Genomic DNA, 25,501 nt, shown 5'->3' with positions numbered 1-25,501 from the left:
ACACACTCTCATCTAACTCTAGCTCTATAATCTGTTATTGTATTCATATGATAGATAAGGAGTTTAAACTTACCTGAACACAGGTACACAGGTAAACAGGTGAAACTGACGCAGGAGAAAACATCTACTTTCGATTTCGCTCCCTGTTTTACCTACTCTGACCGCCAGGTGGAGCTGTTCACACACACAGTGTACTACAGTTCATTAAACCTCAGGATTAATTAATTTCCACCAAAAAGTAACAAGACCTTCAAACACAGAATTTAATATTCTGAATCAAAAACTGAATATAATAATAATCACTTTTATTCTTCTTTAAATTCTTCAGTGGTTTTATTTTTTATTCAATATTGTGCAAGAATTATATGTTGTTGAAAATCTTTAAAAGCGTGCATAACAGATCTGCACACTCTTGGTATTTTAATCTCAGTGTCTTCATGAGGGAGAGTCACCTGGAATAGTTTTCTCAGCGTCTTGAAGGAGTTCCTGGAGGTGCTGAACAATAGTTGCTGCTTTTCCTTCACGCTGTGAAGCTCCAGCTCATCCCAATTAAACCACTATCTCAGTTCATCAGGTTTAGATCAGGAGATTGTGGAGGACAAATACTTTCTTACTGTTTACTACATAATTCCATATGTGTCCCTTAACTGTTTTCATGTCTTTAATAATAATCTACAATGTGGAAAATAAGTTAAATTCAGAAATAAAGACAATGAATGATGTGTCCAAACTTTTACTGGTACTGTACATCAATAAAATAAAAGCAAACCAAGGAAACACACAAAAGAAATCATTAAATACTTTAGAGAAACAATACCAATAATAACAATACAACAAAATAAAATATAAATAATATTATAAGCAGCAATAATTAATGATCTCTAAGATGAAGATGTAAATTATATCAGATGGCTGTGATGGGGAACTGGTTCCACTGGTTTGGGGCAGCAGGGGAGAACACTCTACCTCACCCCAGTACAATCCCTGCTGGTCTTTGATCATTAAGCAGAATAAGGAGAAAACTGAACAGCAAGAAGGTCTTATAGCCAATCAGAGCCTGAGATCAGAAACACTGGTGAGTAATTATTACAGCAGAATTAAGAAGTGAAGATCTGTAGATATGGGTGTTGAAAGTTGGAAGATATGGGTAAAATGGTTTATTAGAAAAAAATCAGTGAATATAATTTTATATTTACATTTTATGATAAAAATGTCCCCGCTCCCAAAAGGGTACTCCAAGGGTCAATGAGCTTAAAATACAAATTTTGTGTTCCAGTAATTAATGCTAAATGTATTTAAATCAATAAAACGAGAAGGGTGCTTAAATTCATGTACCTGTTTAATTTGGTTTAAAGAATTATTGAACACTTTCTGTAAATCCTATAAACTTCATTTCACTTCTCAAATATCACTGTGGTCATCTGATATATGATACATTTAACTGAAATTGCTGATTCAAACAACCAATTATTTATAAAGAAAAATTATGAAAATTATCAGGGGTGAACAAACTTTTCCATACTGTAGTGAACATACGAGAGCTTCAGTGATATTTATACGTGCAGTACAGCTGATGGTGTGAAAATCAGGACCACATTTTATTGATTTTATTGTTTTTTATAAATATCTGACGGTGGTGACGAATATGTGGGGCATATTTTAATCAACCACAATATAACAGTAAATATTGTCCAAAACTCACAGTTTGTAGTTTTTAATACATATCACACAATAAACTCTCTTACGTGGTAAATATATTATTTTATTTAATTATTACTTTTAGTTGTTTTTTATATATAAAGATGAAATGATTATCTCCTATCTGAGAACAACTGATTTTGTAGACAATAGATGAGCTTATAATCGTTTAGTTAAAAAATTAAAAATAAACCTATAAAAAAACGTACATTTTCAAGTATCACTCATATGTCACTATGTGTGTGTGTGTGTGTGTGTGTGTGTGTGTGTGTGTGTGTGTGTGTTCACTAATGTGTAAGTGTGTGTTCTCTAATGTGTAAGTGTGTGTTCACTGCAGGAAAGGGTAAAAGCAACACAAGTATGGTGAATATGGGTGTTTTGTCTTTAATGGGAGAGTTGTTCTGCTCGTTAAGTAATCTAAAATATCTAAACATTCCTTTATAATTAGGATTTTGCAATTATGGATTGAAAGATTTATTCAAATGAGATCCTGATTTATGTTGTATCTGGTGTGATACAACACAAGCAAACAAAACAGTTCCAGACCAAAAATAGCTTTTCCAGTTTATTTAAATAATCTTCCAGACAAAACAGATTTTTATTAGAATGCAATATATAATGAAAAATAAAGAAAAATGAATCAAAACCCAAACAGTCAAGCTTCTGAGTTCTGACTGTGCAAGATAACCAGACTGAACTTCCTGACTTGATTTTGGTTAGAAAGCTATCCGCCCTTCTATTCAGTTACAGGGTTCATTCTGATCTAAGTGCTCTGAAGCTCTCAGACAGTATATCTCAGCCTCCCTCAGTCTAAACTCCTGTCTCTACTGACCAAGACTTTATTACTTAACTAACAGACCTCATCACCCGCCGTTCCACCAATCACGAGTGAGTGCTGTGCTCTAATATTAAAACAGGTGCAATAGGATTCTGTCTGTTAACATACAAAGACAACACTGATAAAACTCACTCATATCTCAGATAGTCCACTAAATACTGATTAAATGCAGTTTTTATAATCCCAGAAGAGGCTTTGAAGCCTATCTCAGATAAAAGTAAAACACAGCACATATAAAGTTTCACCCATGTTTACATAGAGACACATACAGAGTTTATAGAGATCATAAAGTAAAACTGGATAACATATTGATCATGCTAAATATTGTAAAACTGTGGATGCTGCAGCATTACTATCCACTAGAGGTCCAGTCTGCTCTATTTAGAAGAAAACCTTCCTGTAATCCAGTATTAACATAAATGTTATTTATGGATGTTATTTCTCCAGTAGGGACAGAGATAAAGAACATGTTATTAACTATTTGATTCTTATCACTAAATTCTTTATACATCTGTAAGTATTTTAAATCTGCTCCTACTTATCATACTCTTATTGCTGAGATTTAACATTTTCTGTGAATTCTCTGAAACGCATAAAGAACCCTCACAAAAAAAGGTTCTGATATTTCATGAAAAGCATGTATTACTTGATTGTGATTCCGTCTGATTCTCTCCATCAATATATCATTTTCTCTGTTCATTATGTGCGAGAGTTTTCTGTATACAAACATTTTATGTTAAATATGCATATTTATTTAAAATGTTATTCACTTTAAAGCTCCATTGAAAGGTTTTGGGACAAATGCTCATTCACTGTTTATTCCTAAATCAAGGGTATTAAAAAGATTAGGTATTAAAATCCTGCTTTTGTTGGAATAATTGTCTCTAATGTCCCCAGAAAATGTTCTACTTGGTTATTTTCTGCTAGCAGAGGTGTGAGGATTTAACTGCATCCAGCAACAAGATCATTAGTGAAGTCAGGGCACTGCTCTACAGCTCAAATCTTTACCCCCCCTAGTCCACAACTGGCATTAGGCATAGTGCCAAAGGGTTTATGTTTGCTTCACCAATATTTTAACTGAACAATATTAATCATTCAGACAATGATGTCTGTTTAAATTAACATAAACACAAACTGTGAGGGAAATGGAAATTGAAACAATTAATCCTATTTAAAACAATGAATCCTGTTTTACACTGTTTTATAACATTAATACATTTAATTGTTCAACCCGAATGTTTGTCTGTCAGGCAGCAACATGAGAGGGAGGTTTGTATTATTCTATTTCTGCAAGCACATCACAAACAGCAAAAGCATACCTCAGGCGACTTTTGCTTGCAGAAATGGCTTCTTTCGCATCACTCTCCCATTCAGCTTCTCCTTGTGCACAGTGACACCATCTGCAGCAAGATGATGCTGCAGCTATTTGGAGGTGGTCTGTGGATTGTCCTTGACTGTTCTCACCATTCTTCTTCTCTGCCTTTCTGATATTTTTCTTGGCCTGCCACTTCTGGGCTTAACAAGATCTGTCCCTGTTGTCTTCCATTTCCTTACTATGTTCCTCACAGTGCAAACTGACAGGTTAAATCTCTGAGACGACTTTTTTGTATCCGTCCCCTGAACAAATATGTTGAACAATCTTTGTTTTTAGATCATTTGAGAGTTGTTTTAATGAGCCCATGATGCCACACTTCAGAGGTGATTTTAATAGGAGAACAACTTGCAATTGGCCACCTTAAATACCTTTTCTCATGATTGGATACATCTGGCTATGAAGTTTAAAGCTCAATGAGGTTACCAAACCAATTTTGTGCTTCAGTAATTCAGTAAAAAGTAGTTAGGAGTATTCAAATCAATAAAATGATAAGGGTGCCCATACTTTTGCACCGGTCAAATTTTGGTTTAATGCATGTTGCACATTTTCTGTTAGTACAATAAACCTCATTTCAATCCTGAAATATTACTGTGTTCATCAGTGATTAGATATATCAAACTGAAACGGCTGTTGCAAACACCCAAATATTTAGAACTAAAAATGATTAAGATTAATAGGGGTGCCCAAACTTTTTCATATGACTGTAAGTAATTTGTCAGTTGAAGATTTATTTATAACTTAGTTATGAGTTAAAGTTTAATAAAATATTTTTTTTAAACGCTAGTGAGCTTCACTAATGAGTTTTCCTTTTCTATACTGCATCTATAAATTTCATATATTCCAGAATTTAAACACTCTTACTGCTGAGAGAAATCATTTATAATAATGTGTTTAAAACCTCTATACAGTACTGCATTCTATGCATCATACAGAACCTGTGGGCCACGCACACAATACGAGAGGTCAAGCAGAAGAAAACACTTAATGCATTTATTTTTCACACTTTATTTATCTGATTACAAGATATCATAAGAGTACAATAATGATAAATGATTTAACAAAAACAGGTTAATCCATAACATGTAGGAGTACTTAAATATATGTTGGTGTAAATAGCAATCACTTCTATTCTAAAGCATTCACCACCATTAATCATAAACATTCAATAATTAATAATAATTTGTATTTTTTCTGATTATGGTATTCCTTACATAATCTAAAGCATGCCTGAGGTTTGATACAATATATGGTTGCAATATTTAATTTCCAAAAGTTTAAATATTACTCTTCTTATTTTAATGCATGTTAATATTATGGAACTATAGCAGTGAGTTACAGATCATGCTACCATATTATATATGTATAAATGATGTTCAGGCAGACTGAACTGCCTGTAGATTTAATTATAATCTGTGACATTCTACTGTACTTGTTCTGTGGTTTTCTCCTCAGTACAGTAAGATGGTTTATGGTTGTAGTTGATGATGGAAAGTAATGTTATGTGTTGTTCAAATACAGCCGAGTTTCATTTTGCCAGGTGAGATCCATAAGATTTTGTGTTTTCATTTGTGTCAAAACCTGTTCTGTAATTACCAGACCTGTTGCAGTTTATTTATTTATTCCTAAACTTGCAACTGCACCAGACTGAGTGATCCATTTCCATTCAAACAGAATCTCTCCTCTTCCAGTGAAGGTTTTGTTGTGGTGCTTTTCAAGGTTTTCCTGGAATTCACAAACAAACCATTTCCAGTAGACCGGAGAAGGAAAATCAGGAGAGATCAGCCATTTAGCATAATCTCCTGCTGCTGTTCTGTACTGCATGTAAGGGTACCACTTCTCTGGAATGCCTGCTGAAAATTGCAGGTTATCTGTTGCTACATTTGTTGTACAAAAGTCAATAATAAATTCTTTTGTGCCTCTAAAATGCCTTCCAGTTATTCCACTTGAGCGATAGAATTCAGTCTGGTGTTTTTCAGTGTGATCTTCTTGACTGTTGGTACAGACGGCTCCACAGAAGGGACACTGATTCCAGCAGCACCTGCAGAAGTGTTTAATCAGAATCTCCTCTGGCTTTTCTCTGAACATCTCCTTTCTCAGATCTGAAAACCTACAGAAGCTTCCTTTCAGCACTTTAACAACAATTAAGAGCTCTTTTTTAATAACATCTACAAGAACATCATAATCAGTGACATCCTTAGTGGCATCATCACTCAGGTGAACTCTGGTATCTCCTAACTCATCTACAAGACTGTTGGAGAAAATTTTCAGCCACTTGTTGATATCTCCACTGATGAGTCTGACTTCATCTTTTGCCTTTTCTGCTGCACTGATGATAATTCTCTGTTTGTGGTCGATGTGTTCTTTTATTACAGAAGCTGCCTGAGGATTTTCTGCTGCCATGTACTGTCTAACTCTGTCTCTGATGAAATTTTCAAAGTATGTCTTAGGCTGGTTCATGTAAGTTAAGAAGTTATTAAACTTCTCCTCCTTATCTCCCTCCTGCTCTGCCAGATATTTCAGAATGTGTTTCTCCAGATCTCCTCTGTTCCCATTAAATGGAGGTTTTCCTCTCATCTGATCACAGATGAATTTAGCGGTCATGTTGTACACACTCTGCAGGATTGATTATTTCAGTTTAACACAGATTTGGTCTCCAAGCACTGCTGCAGATGTTGCTCTCTGATAGTAGTTCATGAAGACTTTAAAGTACTCAGTTTTTTTCTTTTTGAAGTAAAGAATTGGATCGTTTGCTTCTCTGTATTTCCTGTGAAGTTCTACAAAGCGTTTCTCAGCTTGTTCACACACATAAAGAGAGAGATCAACAAAGAACTCTTTCCTAAACTCAAAGGAGTCACGTCTTGGTTTAAACTCCTGCACTCGTTGTTTGACATCACGTACAATTTGCTGGATGTAGACTGAGCTGTATCCCTGCACTGAGACTGGAAATGAATTCACTTTTTCTGTTGTTTGTTGGATGACTTTAGAAATCAGCTCTCGTATTGATATCTGATCTTCTGGTTTAAGAAACTTTACCCAAAAAGGAACAGGTCCCAACTTTACCCCTTTTATAGAAACATAACTGCTGTAATCAGCAGAAGTGTGAATCTTTCTGTACTCTGCTCTTTTCTTTAGATCAAGAACAAGACCATATTCAGAAAACCCCTCCCCCAAAATGTTAATGACATCATTTGAGATGTTTATATCTTTGATTTTTGGAACATCTTTAGTTAAATCAGTGACCCACTTTCCCCACACTGAATCAAATTCTGCTTCTGGATCTCTGTTTTTGCTCCTGTCTTCTTTAAGCTTCAGAGCGAGTTCTTTACTTTTGTCAAAGAGGATCTTCTCATGATTTTTCACCTGCTGATCCAGATTTTTCCGGATGTTTTTCTGTTTAATGTTCTCATCCAGTTTTCTTTTGGCCTCATCTACAAGGTCATCATGGAGGTGTTCTATTTGTTTCTCAAATCTGCTTTTCCACTGAATCAGAGTTTCCTTTTCACTGTCTTCTTCAAAATACTCTTTAAATGCTGTTTGGACTTTCTGCAGTGTCTCTGACATTTCTCTCACCAGCTCTTGTTTTCCCACTGCTTCCACTTTTCCACTGGAGATTCTTTTCAGCATCTTGTCTTCTATACTCAGCATGGCACTCCTCAGACTCCAGGTCCATTTCTCATACTCCACCTCCAGTTTCCTGTACACTGATATCTCCAGTGTGTCTCTAAAGTAGAAGACAAAGTTTTCATTCAGCAGAGCCTCCCAGAGATCTTTCACTCGCTGCTGAAACTGTGATAATTTCATGCAGTTTGTTTTGGATGCACGAGAAACAATGTCTCTCTTCAGCTCCTGAACATTTTCACTGTAGTGTGGGTTTGGTGGAGCCATGGGTGGGCTGCCCTCCCAGAGCTGAGAAAAATACTTCACATCCTTCTGTACATTAAATGCAATGACATCACTGAAACATTCTGCATCACAGACTTCCTCTTTAGCTGCTAACTTGGTCATTTCATCCAGTTTCTCTTGTAATCTGCTTCTTCCCTCCATCATTTTCTCTCCAGCTGCAACATCAGTAACATTCTGATGAACAAACATACAGCTGGGCTTCAGTCTGACCTTCTTCATCCTCATGAAGGCCTGAACAACAATCTGAAGGATGTCCTGCATCTCTGATGGGTTTCCTCCAAAGATGTTGATCAAATTCATGTTTCCAAGACCTACAACAAATGTTGCCAGTTCATTATCATGATGTATGGTATCTGTTCCAGCCAGCTCTAAAGCTCTGAGACCTTCAGTATCAACAACCAGAATGTAGTCAAATTTCAATTTCCCCTTCATCTCTTCAGACACTTTCACCAGCTGCATGAAGGCTCCTCTGGTGCACCTTCCAGCACTGACTGCAAACTGGAGTCTGAACATGGCGTTGAGCATGGTGGATTTCCCCGAGCTCTGAATTCCCAGAACTGACAACACAAAGACTCTCTGGTCTCCCAGTTTTCTGATGACCTCATCCAGAACTGCTGAAACCCAGACCAGAGGAACATGAGCAGCATCACCGTCCATCAGCTCCATCTGGTGGCCAGATATCATGAGTTCAGCAGCAAGTTCAGGAAGGTAAGAAAGATCTCCATCCTTCACTCTATCCTCTCTTCTCTCAGAGACTGAAGCTTCATAAATCTGACCAATCTCTCTCAGTATGTGCTCCAATCCAAAGGTGGCAGCAATAAGCTTGTTGGAGATCTTTTCTAGACTTAGTTGTTCATATTTTAGTTTCTGTTGAGTTTCTTTATGTGTTTTCTTTTTCAAAGCCAGCAATTCTGACCATTTTTGGTTGTACTCCTGAAGGATGTCAGAGAGTGTATCTGAAGTGAAGTCATCTAGCAGGATTGTCGTCCACTTGAGAAAATACTTTTTCTCACTGTCTGACAGTGACCTTAAACTTCCTACAAATAACTTCATGAGTTCACTGAAACCACATGCCAGCTGTTTCCTTCTTATTTCTCTTAACTCTTTTTCTTTCTCGCCTTTCTCTGATTCTAAGTTGTCACTTTTAAGACGTCGCAGGTCCTTGTTTTTCTGGCTCCAGTCATGCCACAGTTTTCCCTGGCAGGGCAGATACTTTTCTTTGACTGTTGATGGATCTTCTCTCTCCAGGAATCTCATCATCGCTTGTGCAGTTTCCTTTCCTCTCTTACAGTCTTCATTTTCCTCATCCACCTTAATCTCTGAGTGTTCTGCTATCTTCTCCAGACTGAAAGTCACAGGCTGTTCTGAGAGGCAGTCCTTAATAACTTCTCTAAGAGCAACAGAAACATCAGACTGGTTTCTGCCCTTCAGTGATACTCTGTATTTCCCTTCTCCGATCTCACACACAGCATCATCTTCATCATCATCATCATCATCATCATCCTCTTCATCAGTCAGAACAACAATGAGAGGTTTTAAACCTTCACAAAGTTCCTTCACAATTACCATAGTGTTGTCATTCTCATCAAGTTGAGGTAATAGTACAACATTCACAGAGGACATTTCAGTAAGAATCTTTCTCTGAGTCTCGTTGATGCTGGAATCTCCATGTAGATTACAGAACGCTACACAGTCTGAGAAATGATCAGTGCTTTTTCCAGATGGGAGGTACCAGAAGATCTCCACCACTCCGTCCATCAGTAGACGCTCTCTGCTGCTGCCTGGACAGTCCCTGTGGAAGAACGTGTCGTGCTTCTCATTGATCAGCCTGTTCATCAGCTGAGACTTGGATGAGGAAATGGAGCCAATCTTGAAAAACGTCACCATTGGAGTTTGAGCTTTGTACATGGGCAGGGTCTTACTGGTGACTCTGCCTGAAGTATCTGTGGTCTTCCAGCTCTTATTGATCTGGCGCATCGTCCAACGAGGGAATTCAATATCTCCAGTAAAAGGATTTGGAATCAGCAGAGGAACTGCATACTGACACTGAGAGAGCTTAGTTACCATGATCTGCTGAAGAAAAGCATCTGAACAGAGAAACACTGCCATCTGAACATCCATTGGATGAACTTGAGTCGGTTTGTTTTCTTTGTTTCCAGCATTTTTTTGTAAAAGAGCACCGAACACATCTTTACCAGCTGTGTGTTGAGACTTTGGTGCTGGTCTTTCTGATTTGACAGATAAACGTCTTCCTCTGTAATCTGTTTTTAAAATTTGCTGCATGAAAGCATGAACAAGACATTGTTCGTTTTTGGGATTTTCATTGTGCAATGATGATGGGGTTATTTCGAGAAAGTGAGCTCTGCTAAGCCTGTTCTTAAATGTGTCCTCAAGTCCAAGATTCCTGAAGAGGTCTTCTATTAATCTTTTATTCAAGACTTCTGATTTTTCTTCCTGAAAAGCAAAACAGTGCAAATAATTACTACTTAGCATTTACACAAACCAACAACAAGTACAACAACACGTCAGAAAAGGTTGGTGCAAAACAAATATGGAAAAGATGTAGTGTTTTTCCAATCTGCTTTCGCTTTTATTTGACCGCAGACAGTATTAAGTTCATTTTTTATCTGCTAAACTTTATTTAATTTATGAATATATATCCATTCATGCTATTGTGTCTCACACTCACACCTAAAAGAAGTTTTGGCAATGAAGATAATAAGTGATAAAGTGTTTTTAGGTGTTATTTTGCTCCTCAATTCTTCCTGTGAACACATCTTAAGGTCTTACGGGGTCATCATCACATATTTTGTTCAAAATTCTCCACACAATCTCTATTGGGGATAGTTCTGGACTCCAGACAGGCCAGTCCAATAATCATACCGTCTTCATTATGAGCCCTACCTTATAATGCCTGGAAAAGATCCAGTTTTGAAGGAGGAATACGTGGCTCTAAGATCTCAGTGTACTTTACTGCATTAATGTTGCATCACAAACGTGTACTGACTCAACTGCATAAAATGACAGACCCTGCAATACTGCTGTAAATATAAAGTTAATGTACCTTTTGTAACTTTTTGTAAGAAAATAAGTGACATTACAACCTTTACACTGTTTTATATGTTTAGCAATTATTAATATTAATCTCATTATAAATTAAATAAGTGTAGATAATCAAATATTACTTTGAAGCAGAAAAAGGTCATCATAAACTTTAGGTCATTTAGGTTATGTTTTTTTCACTTGCAGGTAACATAGTCCAAAAGAAGAGAGCGGGATAGAAATACTAGTTAATACTACATCGTACACTCTGCAATAAGAATGTAGACAGGCCTGTTTGTTGTAAATAACACAAAATTAAGAAACGGGTGCATGCTTTACTTTAAGTGAACTTGTGTGGGTTTTTTTGTTTGTTTTTTTTGTTCTTTGGTCAAATGGTTTAAATGTTTAGCTGGAAATTGCACAATATTACTAATTAAATATGCTGTATGTTTTTTGTTTTGGCACATAGTGATTGAGAAGTAGTTTGGAGATCAAAAGGACTGTTATTATATTGTTGCATTCAAGTTATAATTTTTTGGTGTAAAGATGCTGGTGTATATCTGAAATAAAGAAATAAGGAATGTCTTTAAGGTTTATTCCAGTTATTTATTAATTTGACACTCTGATAAAATTGTACAGTTTAAAATAACATCTTTGCAAAATGAGATTAATTTAGATTATTATTTAGAGTGGAATCACTTGACAGCACTAGTTTTTCTGTGTGTTCCAACTTTTTTCTTATTTGGAGTTTTAATTTCTACAAAATATTTATAATCAACTTTATTTGTATGACTGGTATTAGTGGGTGTTATGGTCAAAACATAAAGTCCACTGTATAATTAAAGGTTTAGATATAAATAGGCATATTTAACAACTAAAATATAGACAAACTGTTATTAACACTGAGGGGACAAAATATTATAAAATATTCCCACTGTTGAACCATTACAGTCAGTGGTTTACAAAATGGTAGAAAGTTGTTGCTCGCCATAAAAAAGCACAGTCCTTAGATCAGATGTGAACAGGTATACTACATTAAAAATTACACGGCCTGTAGCTGTCATATGAAAATGATCCTTTTTACCTAATTAAAAACACCTTTGCAAATAAATAATTAGTTCATTAATAAAGATGCTGAAGATTGCAATCATAAATAAATCTGAAAGTGCACATGGTATGTGTTTATTTGTTCATATGCTTGTGTGCAGTTCATTTGTTTGTTACAATTAGTTTAAATGCAAATATTGATTAAGCATCAACTCTGCTGTGTCTGATCAGCTTTTACTGAATACTAATTATTAAGTCATTCTGTCATTTAGTTCTTAGAACTTACATTCTGTTTCTTCTGGTACTGCTTTCGACCATTTCCACCTGTTAATGATAAAACAACAAATAATAAATAATGATAATAATAATAATAATGGATGTTTCACTGATTTAATAAATATTTGCACCCTTAACACTGCTAACAAACCAGCTTTGCTTCAAAAGTTTGTTGAGACTTGAGAATACAGATTAATTGTCTGATTTATAAACAGTAACATGTTTATGGATAGGGGGAAATGGTTTTGTTTTAGAATGAAAAAAGCAAACCAAAGTGTCTGTTCATCAACACTGTTCAACCAGAATTACTAACATCCAGCACTGATCTTTGCTCTCTTAAACAGCAGCTTTTCAAGCTCATTTACATTCACTAGGTGTAGACTGAAACCTAATCAGACCTTCTCCTTCATCTTCTTTTATCTGTGTATTTAATAACTAATTAATGGTTTAGTAAACTTTGAACTCTCTCAATGCTTCCAGTAAAATCTCCTATCTGGACTAAGCTAAGACCCTTCAAGTGTCCTATAACCCTATAACCGTCTCTGGCATCAACTGAAAGACAGTTTTTCCCACTCCTCCATGCAGGACTCTCGTATTGTGAGTCATGATAACCTAATAACAAGCATACATGTAGCTCAGCAGATTTCAGCTAATTTAAGCTAATACAGTCAAAACTAGGCCTTAATCTGTAATACCATTTCAGTAATATCTACAGTCATCATTACCGGCTCGTTTCTCCTCCATCGTCTTCTTCAGCTGAAGATCCTTCTCCTCCATGCTCTTCCTCACTCTCTCTATTTCCTCCTGATGTTCCTCAATCAGCTTTTCTTTAGTTTTTACTTCCTCTTGGATTCGGCTCTCCAGATGGTGTTTTAGCTCTTCAAGTTCCTTCATGTGTTTCTCTTCTAAGAGTTTTATTCTCTGCTTCAGATCACTTCTCTTCTTCTCTTTCTCTTCAAGATTCCTCTTCAGCTCCTCTAACTTCCCCTTATATTCTTCTCTTTCTTTATATTCTTCTCTTCTCTCCTCCCATTCTCTCTTCTCTCGCTCTTCTCTATTTCTCCTTTTTTCCTCCTCTCGATTCTCTCTCTCTCTCCTTTTTTCCTCCTCTCGATTCTCTCTCTCTCTCCTTTTCTCCTCCTCTCGCTCTTCTCTCTCTCTCCTTTTCTCATCCTCCTGTTCTCTCCTTTTTTGATCTTCATATCTTTGCCTCTCAAATTCTGCTTGCTGTCTCTCCAGCAGGGAGAAAATAGCTCTCTCTCTCTCTGTGGTTCTTTTCTCATCCTCTTTTCTTCTGTTTTCATATTCCTCTCCTCTATGTCTGTGTTTTTCCTCCAGTTGATGTTCTCTCTCTTTAAACTCTTCCTCTCTTCTCTTTCTCTTGTATTTGATTTCCTCCTGAAGTGTGGTCTTTTTTTCTATCTCTGCTTCAAATCTGACTCTCAGTTCTTCTTTCTCTCGCTTGATCTCCTCCTCTTTCTCCTTCAGGATTCTCCCCTGATTTTCTTTCTCCACCTGGTGGAACATCTCATTAGTGTAGCAGCTCCCTCCATTCACTGCCAGCATGGAGTCGATCTTCTCCAGTAGAGCAGTGACCTGGGTTCGGTTTCTGATCTGTTTGTTGTTGAAGATGTGGAATCTGTTCCCATACTGTTCAATCAGATTTCTAATATCAGATCCTGCTTCTCCAAAGTACTCTTCAATGCTCATGTCTTCAAGAAGATCTCCTCCAGTGAACAGCAGCATGGTGTAGGTCACTGACTCTTCTCCAAAAATGTTCTGGATTATCTCTACAGTTCCTTTTTCCTCCTCTGAGAATCTCTGTCTGACTTTCAGAACCAGCAGAAACACATGTGGACCTGGAGCTGCCATGAAGATGCATTTAGTAATTTCCTTCTGGATCTCCACATTTCCAACTGGAGTATCAAACAGCCCTGGAGTGTCAATCACAGTAATCTGCCTTTCATTGACCTCAGCTGTTTCCTTTTGACAAATGCAGGATGATGAATGTTCAAATGTGTTTTCTTTTCCTAGGATGGTGTTTCCTGTAGCACTCTTCCCTGATCCTGTTCTCCCCAGCAGCACAATCCTCAAAGCATCTTGTCTTCTCCCTAAATGTTAAATATAGAAATATGAAAATGTAAAATATAAAATGTTTTGTTTGTTCAACCACACATATATATGTTTCCATTGATCTAAGGGTGTACTCACACTAGGCCCGGTTGGGTTGAATCGTGCCGGAGCATGGTTCGGCCCCCTCCCCACTCCCCCGTAGGCCTGCACTCACACTGCTCTAAACGATCCGTGCCCGAGCACGCTTTCGTCATCAACAGGTGACTTTTGTTTTGAAGAACAGTATGCGCGCGCAAAACAATGGAGTTCAGGATTGTACTGTTGTTTTTGTTTCTCTGGAGTCATTTTGGGCGTGCAAATACGCAACTGAACCAGAGATTCATTGATTATGCAACACAGCGATTTACTGCTAATCGTGCTGCACGTGTAAGAAGGTTTATACACAAGCAGCAGACGTCCAGGGAGAAATTTGCAGCTTTACTCGCGGACTACAATTCACGTTCATCAGTAAGGTAAGAGACGTACTTGCTATATACATAAATAGTGACCAAAGGAGCGAAACATAAAACTCAAGTAATAATAAAATGTGTTTGTTGTTTAGGACTTGTAGATAGTAGTCCTAATTTATTATGGGTAACACTAACCATTATGGTGCTCTTTAGAACCCTTTTCAAAAATATTATATGCAGAATTGTGTATAAAACGTCCTCCGTTTACAGTAGCGTCGCATCACTGACGTCATCTTGATCCGTGCCCGGGCACGGTTTGCGCTCACACTGCATCTGTACCGTGCCCGGGTCCAAGTGAACCGTGCTCGGGCCCACCTCTCCAAGCGGGCCCGGGCCCGGTTCGGATTGCCTAGTGTGAGTACACCCTTAAATACTTAGAATGAAAACATATTGATCAGACTTGAATGAACATGAACTCAGGTTGGCTGTACTTATGTCTGTATAATAGCATGGACAGTGCAACATCACTCAAAAGTGAAGCAGCCACATGTCTAGCGCCTCTACTGGTTGGTTGCAGTATGATGTGATTAGCCTTGGCTGTAGCCTTTCTCAGCACAGAATCTCCTACAAATAATCAGAAGTATGGCAGGTCACATCATACTGCAACCAACCAGTAGAGGCGCTAGACATGGGTGTTTCACTTTTGAGTGATGTTGAACTCTCCATACAATTATACAGACATTGGTACAGTCAGCCTGAGTTGACTGTTGTGATTCCATGTTACATTCTTTATAAATATGGGTTGCTACAAATCAACCAGTTATATTGTAAGGTATGTTTCTGTATAGTGTTTTAAATTCGTGCCCCCTTTTGACACTGAGCACCTGCCCCGCCAAAGGTCTCTGCACGGTTCTGTTGCACAACTCAAAATGTGCAAATGGCGTGTACTAATTCTCTTAATTAATCAAGTGCTAATTGACATTCCCCTAAAGAGCCAGGCGCTCTTACTTTGGCATGTTTGTAGCTTAACAACACAGCGATTTGTACATCTCAGCAGAGGCCAATGATCTTATTTAATTATTCCTACACTCCCATGCTATTTTGACGGCATGGGTGCAAGGCGTAAAAATAGACAGTTGACTGGGTGTATAATAGCAATGAGCATTGCAATATGCCTTACGCAGGGTGTTGGACAGGGCTCAGTATCTCACAAAAGTGAGTACACACCTCAAATGTTTTTAAATATTTTTAACATATTTACACAATGTAAAGAAGTCAGTGCACAGCTGGTATAATAGTTTAAACACTCATCCATTAATACCTAAATAGCCGGTAACACAAGTGAGTACACTTCACAATAATCATGGCCAAATTGTAACCAATTGTGTTGTCCCTTTTCATTAGAGTTGGCCTGCGGTGCTCATACCATATGCTGAACACTGCATCATCTCAGACAGTGTGGCCCATTAGGAAGCCTCTTAGAGCATGATCCCCTCCCTTTAGAAACTGGGATGCCTGAAATAAAGACCCCAAACACACCTCCAAGATGACAACTGCTGATGAAACTAAAGGTAAAGGTAAAGGACTGGCCACGTAGGTCTCCTGATCTAAGTTAAGATCTATATCTAAGCTTTATTTCTATAGCTTTGTCCCATGAAAATATATAATAAAACATTTGCAGAAATGCTGCTGGGTGTTGGCAGCAACAGAATGTTATGGCTTTAAATCCCTAATTCAACATGTGTACTCATTGCATGTAATGTATTATCAGTGAATAATTACCTTTTGAAAAAGTCTGAATCTTCATCTCCAAATTCTGAATAGTTGTTGTCATCTCTGCAACTTTACTATTGTATCTTCTAAGCTGTGTCTCCAGCTGTCCATCCAGGAACATCTGTGGTGTGTAAAGATCTCCATTCTTCTCCATCAGCAGCTGCTGAACTCTCTCTATTAACCCAGACACATCTGGAACAGAGCCAAAGATATAACATCCTCCTCTGCAGGTTTTAGTAAAAGTCCTTGTATCTTCATCTAACTCCGCCCCCTCCTGCTGGGTCTCTGTAGGGATGATAGTTATGGTGTGATGATTGAACCTGGAGCTGAAGATGTGCTGGATCTTCTCCAGTTCTCCTTTATCTTCATCAGTGAGACGTCCCTCAGCAAGGACAAGGAGAAAAGCATGAACTCCAGGATCACAGAGAGAGACACAGCGGAGAGTCTCCCGCATCACTTCCTCCTCTGAGAGCTGAGAGCTGTAGAGAGCTGGAAGCTCCACCAGGGTGATCAGACGTCCACATACTTCTGCCTCCCTCCTCACACACACTGATCTAGAGTCTGCACTGAACTCTGATCTCTGATCCAGGATCAGATCTGATACAGAGGACTTTACTGATCCATCACTCCCACACACAACCAGGTTTATCTTCTGAAGTTCAGACGGACTGACTGACACTGAAACACATAAAGTGTAGAATTACTGACATTTACAGAACGTATGTTCAATATTTAATTATTTTCATTTACCTCTCATTTATTACAGGTTCTTCTTTCATTTTAACATAACCAATTAAACACATTTTTATTGACTATTTTAAGTCTGGTCAATAATAAAATGAAAGGTGTTAAAAATACAGTGCAGTTCATGCAGTTCTAAGTCCTACTGTTTCAGGTTGAACTGTGAATAAATTAATTATTTACCTATAATGCTGCTGCTGGACATCCTTGTGATCTCTCAAGGCATTATGGGTAACTCCGTTTAAGATCCTCTCGTTCCTGCTGAAAGTTCTACAGTTAGAACCTCATACAGTAATCCAGAGGCCATTAGCGCTCATTCACACTTATTATTATTATTATTATTATTATTATAATTATTCATAATAATAATAATAATAATACATACTCAGTTCAGACTTTTTCATTTATCATGATCACAACTGGACCATTATCAGAAATGTATTAGGATCAGAGGAGAAACAAGACACATATGTAAAAAATAAACACATACGCTTGTACCCCAAAAAAGGCAATTTTACACTTAAATCTGCCCATTAAATAATTCAGACCAAAGAATCACAGTATTATGCATGTTTGGCTCATTTAGACTGTGTCATGTCTGGTGCTGAAAGCGCTCCAATGTTCCCCACATCCAGCTCTACCTGCAATTCCCACGCTTCCAACTACATTACCCAGAACGCACCACACTATGACACCACACGCACTCCCGATCACATGACACCACCAGGAAGTCCCGAGTACTGATTCCCTCACTATAAAAGAAACCATGCTCACGCTCACACCTTGCCGAGTAATTGTTTGGTTCATCCTGCATTACAAAGCGTTTCTCTTGCCCATGTTTTGATATTCCGTGTTTGACCCTGTTTTCGTGTTTTTCCGACTTTGGTTTTGCCTACGCCCGTGTATTGGATTTCTATGTATGACCTGGACTGTTATATCGTTATTGGATTACTGCCTTCTCTGTGATACCACCTGCTCGTGTATGAACCCTGGACTGTCTCCCGTTTATGGTATGGTTTCCCTGTGTTATGTCTCACTGGTATTGAACCTGCTCGTCTTGACTATCCCTGTAAGATCTTGCTCTTTTAATAAAGCTATTAACTTGTACAAAACCGCACAAGTCTCATCCTTGTCTGGCCTTAACAGACTGTCCATTTGGTTTGTTAAAATTTGAATATTTAGTTATATCTACTCAATTGAAGTGGTGACTAAGAACCACACTTGTGGAATTGCAGTAATGTCACTTCTGTGTCTTTCCCTTTAGCGGTCGCCACAGCAGATCATCTGCCTTCATCTTGTCCTATTCCCTGCCTCCTCTACAGTAACACTAACCATCTCAGCCTGGCCTCTCTAGCTTTCTCTCTGAGCCGTTTCACTTTCACTTTCCCTCTGACCTGCTCATTTCTAATCTTTTCCATCCTTGTCACACCCAATGTAAATCTCAGCATCTTCATCTCTGCCACCTCCATTTCAGCCCTCTGTTTTTTAGACACTGCCACTGTCTCTAAACCGTACATCATAGCAGATCTCACTACTGCTTTGTACACCTTCCCTTTCACTCTTGATGTAATCCTTCTGTCACACATCAGCCCTGACACTCATCTCCACCCACTCCACCCTGCCTGCACCCTCTTCTTCACCTCTTTTTTACAGTGTCCGTTGCTCTGAATAGTTGACCCCAGATATTTTAAAATCATCCACCTTTATGACCTCTACTCTTTGCATCTGTATCTTTCCACCTGCCTTCCTCTCATTCACACACATGTATTCCCTCTTATCTCTGCTGAACTTCATTCCTCTTCTCTCCAGTGCAAACTTCCACCTCTCCAGGTTCTCTTCCACCTTCTCTCTACTCTCCCCACAGATTACAGTGTCATCTGTAAACACCAGGGCCCATGGGACCTAATGTCTGACCTCATCTAACAACCTGTTCATCATCATTGTAAACAGGAAGGGGCTCAGAGCTGATCCCTGATGGAACCCTACCTTCACCATGAAACCATTTGTCACTCCAACTGCACACCTCACCACCCTCTTACTGTCCTCATACATGTCCTGCATCACCCTTACATACTTTTCAGGCACTCCAGACTTTCTGTCACATCACAATAACAAAGATTTACAGGATTTACAGAGTTAGAACTTGCATAGTTCCTCTTAGTAGTAAAGAACACAATATAGACAGCGATTCACACCAGAATATTGCTGAACTGAAAAAGTTTTGTGAAGAGGAATGGTTCAAAGTTTTTCCTGATTTTTGTGCAGGTCTGATCTGCAACTACAGGAAACATTTGGTTGAGGTTATTGCTGCCAAAAGAGGGTCAACCAGTTTTAAACGCAAAGGTTCACATACTTTTTCCACCCTCCGTTGTGAATGTTAACATGTTGTGTTCAATAAAACCATGCAAACATATAATTTTTGTGTGGTATTAGTTTAAGCAGACTGTGTTTATCTATTTTTGTGCCTTAGATGATCTTAGAAGATCGGAACACATTTAATGAACAATTTATGCAGAAATCCAAGTAATCCCAAAGGGTTCACATACTTTTTCTTCCAACTGTAGATCTATACTATATATTTGTGTTACAGTAGCATTTTAATACACTAAGAAATTCATAAAAAATCAACCGATGCTTAGTTTTCAAAAATAAAAGTGTGTTCAAATGAGAATAAAAGTGATTTTATATCTGTATGTCATATGAGTGTTACAGTAGAAATTCTTATTAACAAATACATAGAAATTCAACCAATGCATATTTTTCAAAACTACAAGTTGTACTATGTTTAGCAGGTGTGTCTCTAAAGATTATAAGTGATTTTATATCTACATGAGTGTGTTACAGTAGCTATTTAATACACTCAAAAGTCTAACAATTCAACATATTTTTTCAAAACTAAAAGGTGTAATATTTTCCTCAGGTGTGTCTCTATAGACAGCATGTGATATTATATCTACATGTCTTAACAGGGTGACACAGTAGCAAATTATTTCATTCAAAAGCGCTGTTAAATGTTTACGTTTTTAATAAGTGTTGTACTTTATAAACGGTCCCCTCAGCTTCAGCCCGCTGCAGTGATTCCTGCTATTTTCAGTAAATATCCTCGGAGAAACGGAAAGGTTGGGTTTTTTGAGAAAATCTAATGTTTGTAGTTTGTTCTCTGTTCCTCTTGCTTTGGAGAAATGTAATTTAGGAGAGTTTAGGACGTTGTGTGAGCAAGAGAACAGCCGAAACGCAAATATCAGCTGAATATCGAATATCAAACTTTATCCAAAATATAAATGGTGTGTGTGTCTGCTGCCACCTAGCTGTAGCATACACACTTGTTTTTATTATTCTGTGTGATTCGGTTTGAAAGCTATTACATTTTAAAATGTATTTAATTTAATAATTAGTAGAATTAGCAATGTATCCAAATTTCAGAGTGTGTGTGTTTCCTGACACCTAGCTGTATCATACACACTTATTTTTAATGTTCTGTGTAATTCGGTTTAAATTCTATTGATTTTTTAAATATATAAAATGTAATATTCACTAGAATTGGCACTGTATCCAAAATATAAACGGTGTGCGTGTCTGCTGCCACCTAGCTGTGACATACACAGTTGCTGAAATGCTATTGAATTTGTGAATATATAAAATATAATAAAAAATTAGAGCATTTTGCATAATATTAATGGGTGTGCAATTTTCCTCATGACTCAAAGTATACATCCCCGTTATTCTGATGTGTATGAACCCTAAGGATATGGAGCTATTGGTGTTTTTTTTTTTCTTAAAGCAATCTATTCTTATGTGGGAACATTAATAGGCATTTTTATGCACTGAAGTGATTTGGAGGTAAATAAATGAGTGTGTACAGATGTAGAGGTGGTCTAGAAGTACATGCATTTTATTCTGACAGGAAAAGTGCGCTTAGTTTTTCGGTATTAACGCTAAAAGGGCGTTGCGCAAATTTCACCCAAACAGTAAAAGGAAGGGTGTGCGTCACTCTCTGTGGTCGTACTGTCCTGATTATGTAAGTATCTACTGGCTACCATCCTCCGTTCAGAAGTTATTAGAGCCGAAAAGTCGAATATCAAAAATGAAACTAACTTTACCGTGGTAAAAACCATGTGGATATTTTTAACTCAGATCAGAACCTGAAAAGCACAATTCAGATCATATATTTTACCATATGTACACATATCCCGAGACTACAGCTGTGTTTATACTGTATATCTACATTTTAATATTTAATATAAACAGAATTACTTACCGAACGGGAAAGAGAGCACGCAGCACCGAACGGGATAGAGAGCACGCAGCGCGCGCACTTACTCCAGCAGCATCTTTTACTTTCGATTTTAAATGATGACGTGCGCGCGCCGACCAGAGGGATCCTCCGAGACACTCTCAAAATCTTACACCACATCTGTGTAGGAAGAACATACAGACATTAATATCAAACAGTAAACAAATATCTAACAGTATAGACTTTCTATAGGAGTAAAATCACCAACTATTCTAAAAGGAGACAGTAAATAACTAGAATTAACTGATTTACATTATAAAACACATTCAGCACTGAGCTGCGCCTCACAATGTTCACTTACGCCCTGTGATCCCTCTGTTGATGATCGGTGATCACTGTTAGAACCTTTCAAGTGTTTTTATCCCATTTCTTACTTTACAATAAAATAAAAGCTAGTGGTGTTAATAAAAATAGATTGTTGTATCATTTGTTCTTCCTAATAATGGCAAATGATAATAAAGGAATGAATGTTAGATTGGCAGATGAATTATAATTATATTAGTGTTGACAATATCTTTAAAGAATAATTACTATTGTGTGATATATATATATATATATTTGTACACATAAACCAACCTGTACAGCATCCAATCAAGGATAACTTTCCAGTCTACTCCTGCTAATAAATAAAAACTAGTGCTATCAAGCAATTTAAAAAATATTTAGATTAATTCCATGCCCTGTAATAATTGATCTAAATTAATCTCATTCCTCATTTTTTGCTAAGAAAGTATGTTAAATTGTACCATTCACATTCATTTTAGCTGAAGAGAACATTAAAAAAATGAATAAATGAATGAATAAATGGCATAGACTAAAGATTTTACATATTTTTATTTTATATGTTTACCTCATCAGCATCTTTAGACCAAAATAAAACCTAAATGACACAACAGTAAAGACACATTTTACATTAACAGATGAAATATGTTATTATTGTTGCAATAATTAATTAATTAATCGATTCTGACTTAACTATCAAATAAACTTCTTTTTACTTTCTTTTTTATTGAGCTAAACTGCAGATTAGGCGAGGTTTAATATGATATATTAGCCAGATAATATACAAGCACTGTCTCTGCTGCTCCATGCTATTTACACACTGAGTGTGGTGTGTGCAGCATTCACTGCTCGCATCTGTACTGCACGTCCTATTTAAAAAAAACACTGTGTTCTGTGTTAAAACAGCTTCACACTGCACAGATTTATGCACTGGAACACAGAATCTTCTTGCTAAAAGTTTACTTAGTATAGTCCAAATAATATAAAAAATATATAAATTGTTATTTAAGTAAACATTTTTTAACAAATCATTTAATCTGGACTTTTATTATGAATGCCAGTCTAATAACAGATGGATGGCACTGTGCTGGATAGATTTGGAGGTTCTGGGGTTTGAGTACAGATAGATGATGCTGTGCTGGGTAGATTAGGAGGTTTCACAAACATGCATTCTGAAGAGCAGACTTTGCAAGTTCTCTGTTCTTAAAGTAAAACACAGTTCCCACTCACCACCTGATTGTTATCTCATAGATTAAAAACAACTGACTCTAATTTCCCCTTCAAACTCACTGCTAACTGCAAGGTTCACATACTTTCCCCCCTTACAATAATGTAATATTGGATCATTTTCCTCAATAAATAAATGATAAATTATGTTTGTCCAATTTTTTTTATTGGCCTCTCTTTATCTACTTTCAGATTTTCAAGTTAAAAAATCTGTTGATGTTTTAGGTCATATTTATGCAGAAATATAGAACATTATTTCAAGCACCACTGTATCTCATCTAAATCCATGATCTCCACATCCTAAGCACATCTGCAGCATTTCCACACACTAGTCTTTCCACATACTTAATCTCCTGTAAACATTCAAAGTCAACATTACTTTTGCTGTAGAACTGACCCAGTCCAAGTCCAGTCTCCCCCTGTGAGTCCCCAGTCTATTGCCTTAACTCTAGACCTTTGAGCCGTTTTAATTTTAAGAACTATTGTTGAGTAACTATTGTATATTATTTTAGCTATAGTAAAGCATTGATGAACACTATGGCAGCAGCATTAACTGGTTTCACCATATACTATGATACAAAAATGCATGAATGATGAAGGCCATATAAAGTTTGGGGGTCTGTAGTGACTAAAGTTGGAGAGCTCTGTGCACTATGCTCCTGCTGATCCGATCTGTTATTTTCTGCTGACAGAACAAGATTGTTTTGTTCCCAGTCACTTCCAGTTTGTTATAATATCACTGACATTTGGCTGTGGAATAATTACTAGTGAGGACGTTTCACAACTAGACTTGTTGCAGAGCGACCCATTCTTTTACTAATGCATGCCGAGGTGTTTGGTTTTATACATCCACCTGTGGCCATGGAGGTTATTGGAACCTAAGTTCAATGAATTGGATGGGCGAGCGAATACTTTTGGCAATATATTGCATATCTTACAGTTCAGAAGAGCTCCTAGATATGTATTTAAGATCATCTGGTGTCACTACAGGCATCTGCCAGCACACCACACCCCGAGCCCCAGAGCAGCTGGCAGGAGTAGCTGGTCCTGTGACCATAACCAGAGAAGGTGAAAGTGAGAAAGTGTAAGCTTTAACTAAAGCATGGCTGAAAAGTACATCAGAAATAATCTTCTTCATCTGCAGTGAATGTTTTTTTTCAGTGAAATTAATGCGCACAGTAAGTTGATTTGATAAAAAGTAAGTTACAAATTACTTTTTATGCTTTTAGTGATGTTTACACAGTTTTACTGAACATTTTCACTGGAGGATATTGGTTTGTAACATGGCACGTGTACAGAGTGTTTTAGTTCCTTTTATTTACTGCATGTGATGACTGTGAAGACTTGTTAATGCTTGGGATAATTGTGAAATTACCTAATACCTCATGCCGTTAAAAAATAAAATGTCATAGCGCTGCAACCCTAACAGACAGTGAAAAAATAAATGTAATTCATTACTGTACTTAAGTAATTTATCTGTAATCTTTTTTTAGATTTTGTGACTTTTTACTACCATTTCCATTACTACCGTTTTGTTACTTTTGGTTTATGTTTGCATAAAAATGTAACATATCAAAACAAAAGAAAAATGAAGCAGTCCACCATTTAGGGAACAGCATATATTTAGTGTTAAACTGGTTTGATCTGATGAAATGAAAATTTGATGTTATGTTTATGCTTCATAAATGATGGAATATGTGGAATATATAGATGCAGTGTAGTAAAACTCGTTAGTGAACCACTGTCCATATTTACATTCATAATTAAATCAGTTCCTGCAGTCCAGTTCTGGAATTGATTTATAAAGCCTGTAATAAATGATAAATCAGGGATTAAACTTGGCTCAAAAGTGTAGCGTGGCTAAACTGGATACTGATTCTGCAGATTTTTAGAAAAACAGACCAGGGAACTCTCCAGCTGACATCATGTAGCAGCTCAGCTTCAGCACAACACAGCTATTCACATTCTGTTTCAAGAAGAACTGCAGAACCTAATTACTTACTTAATTACTCACTATGATACTACAGACGCACTGTAATAGTGGAGTTTAAAACTGTATAAAATTTTACCTTTTTCACATTTTTTCACACCATTTTCATTACAGCTAAAACATTAATTGCAGAATTAAGCGATTTCAAACTATTTTTCATGATAAAATCATGTCTGTTCTTAAGTACACCATTAATTTACTTAAACAGACTCACCAAAGTTGATACTTCATCAGGATTGAACTGTTCAACTCCAGCTGAAAAGCTCTGTTTATTATGTGTTATATTAACCAATAAATCAATAAAACCAGAGTGAACCGCTCAGGCCAGCGTTATATCCCCAATGGATAAAGAAGATAAAATGCAGAAAAATGGTGTAAAATCGCATGACATTGTCAGCACGGAGAGAACCGGCAGGTGTAGGTCATATTCAGGGAAAAAGCACTGTCATCGCTGCACCCTTTGCACCAAGAGCCACAGGATTTTTTGGCTCAA

The 25,501-nt window shown here is 37.1% G+C and overlaps 1 protein-coding gene across 1 annotated transcript in view; it reads right to left on the bottom strand.

Moving 5' to 3' along the window:
• The window catches only part of LOC111197375 (interferon-induced very large GTPase 1-like), a 99,258-nt gene extending 85,114 nt beyond the window's left edge, over positions 1-14,144 (bottom strand). The window contains exons 1-3 of the mRNA XM_049475773.1: positions 12,905-14,144; positions 12,190-12,227; positions 5,950-10,268 (exon numbers count right to left, since the gene is read on the bottom strand). Coding sequence (XP_049331730.1) covers positions 6,537-10,268; positions 12,190-12,227; positions 12,905-14,051 — 4,917 coding nt within the window. The 5' untranslated portion in view covers positions 14,052-14,144 and the 3' untranslated portion in view covers positions 5,950-6,536. The remainder of the gene's footprint in view (positions 1-5,949; positions 10,269-12,189; positions 12,228-12,904) is intronic.
• Positions 14,145-25,501: the final 11,357 nt, after the last annotated feature.

Source organism: Astyanax mexicanus, chromosome 3, assembly GCF_023375975.1.
Source record: "Astyanax mexicanus isolate ESR-SI-001 chromosome 3, AstMex3_surface, whole genome shotgun sequence".
Lineage (NCBI taxonomy): Eukaryota > Metazoa > Chordata > Actinopteri > Characiformes > Acestrorhamphidae > Astyanax > Astyanax mexicanus.
This window is presented reverse-complemented; position numbering and strand designations above follow the sequence as displayed.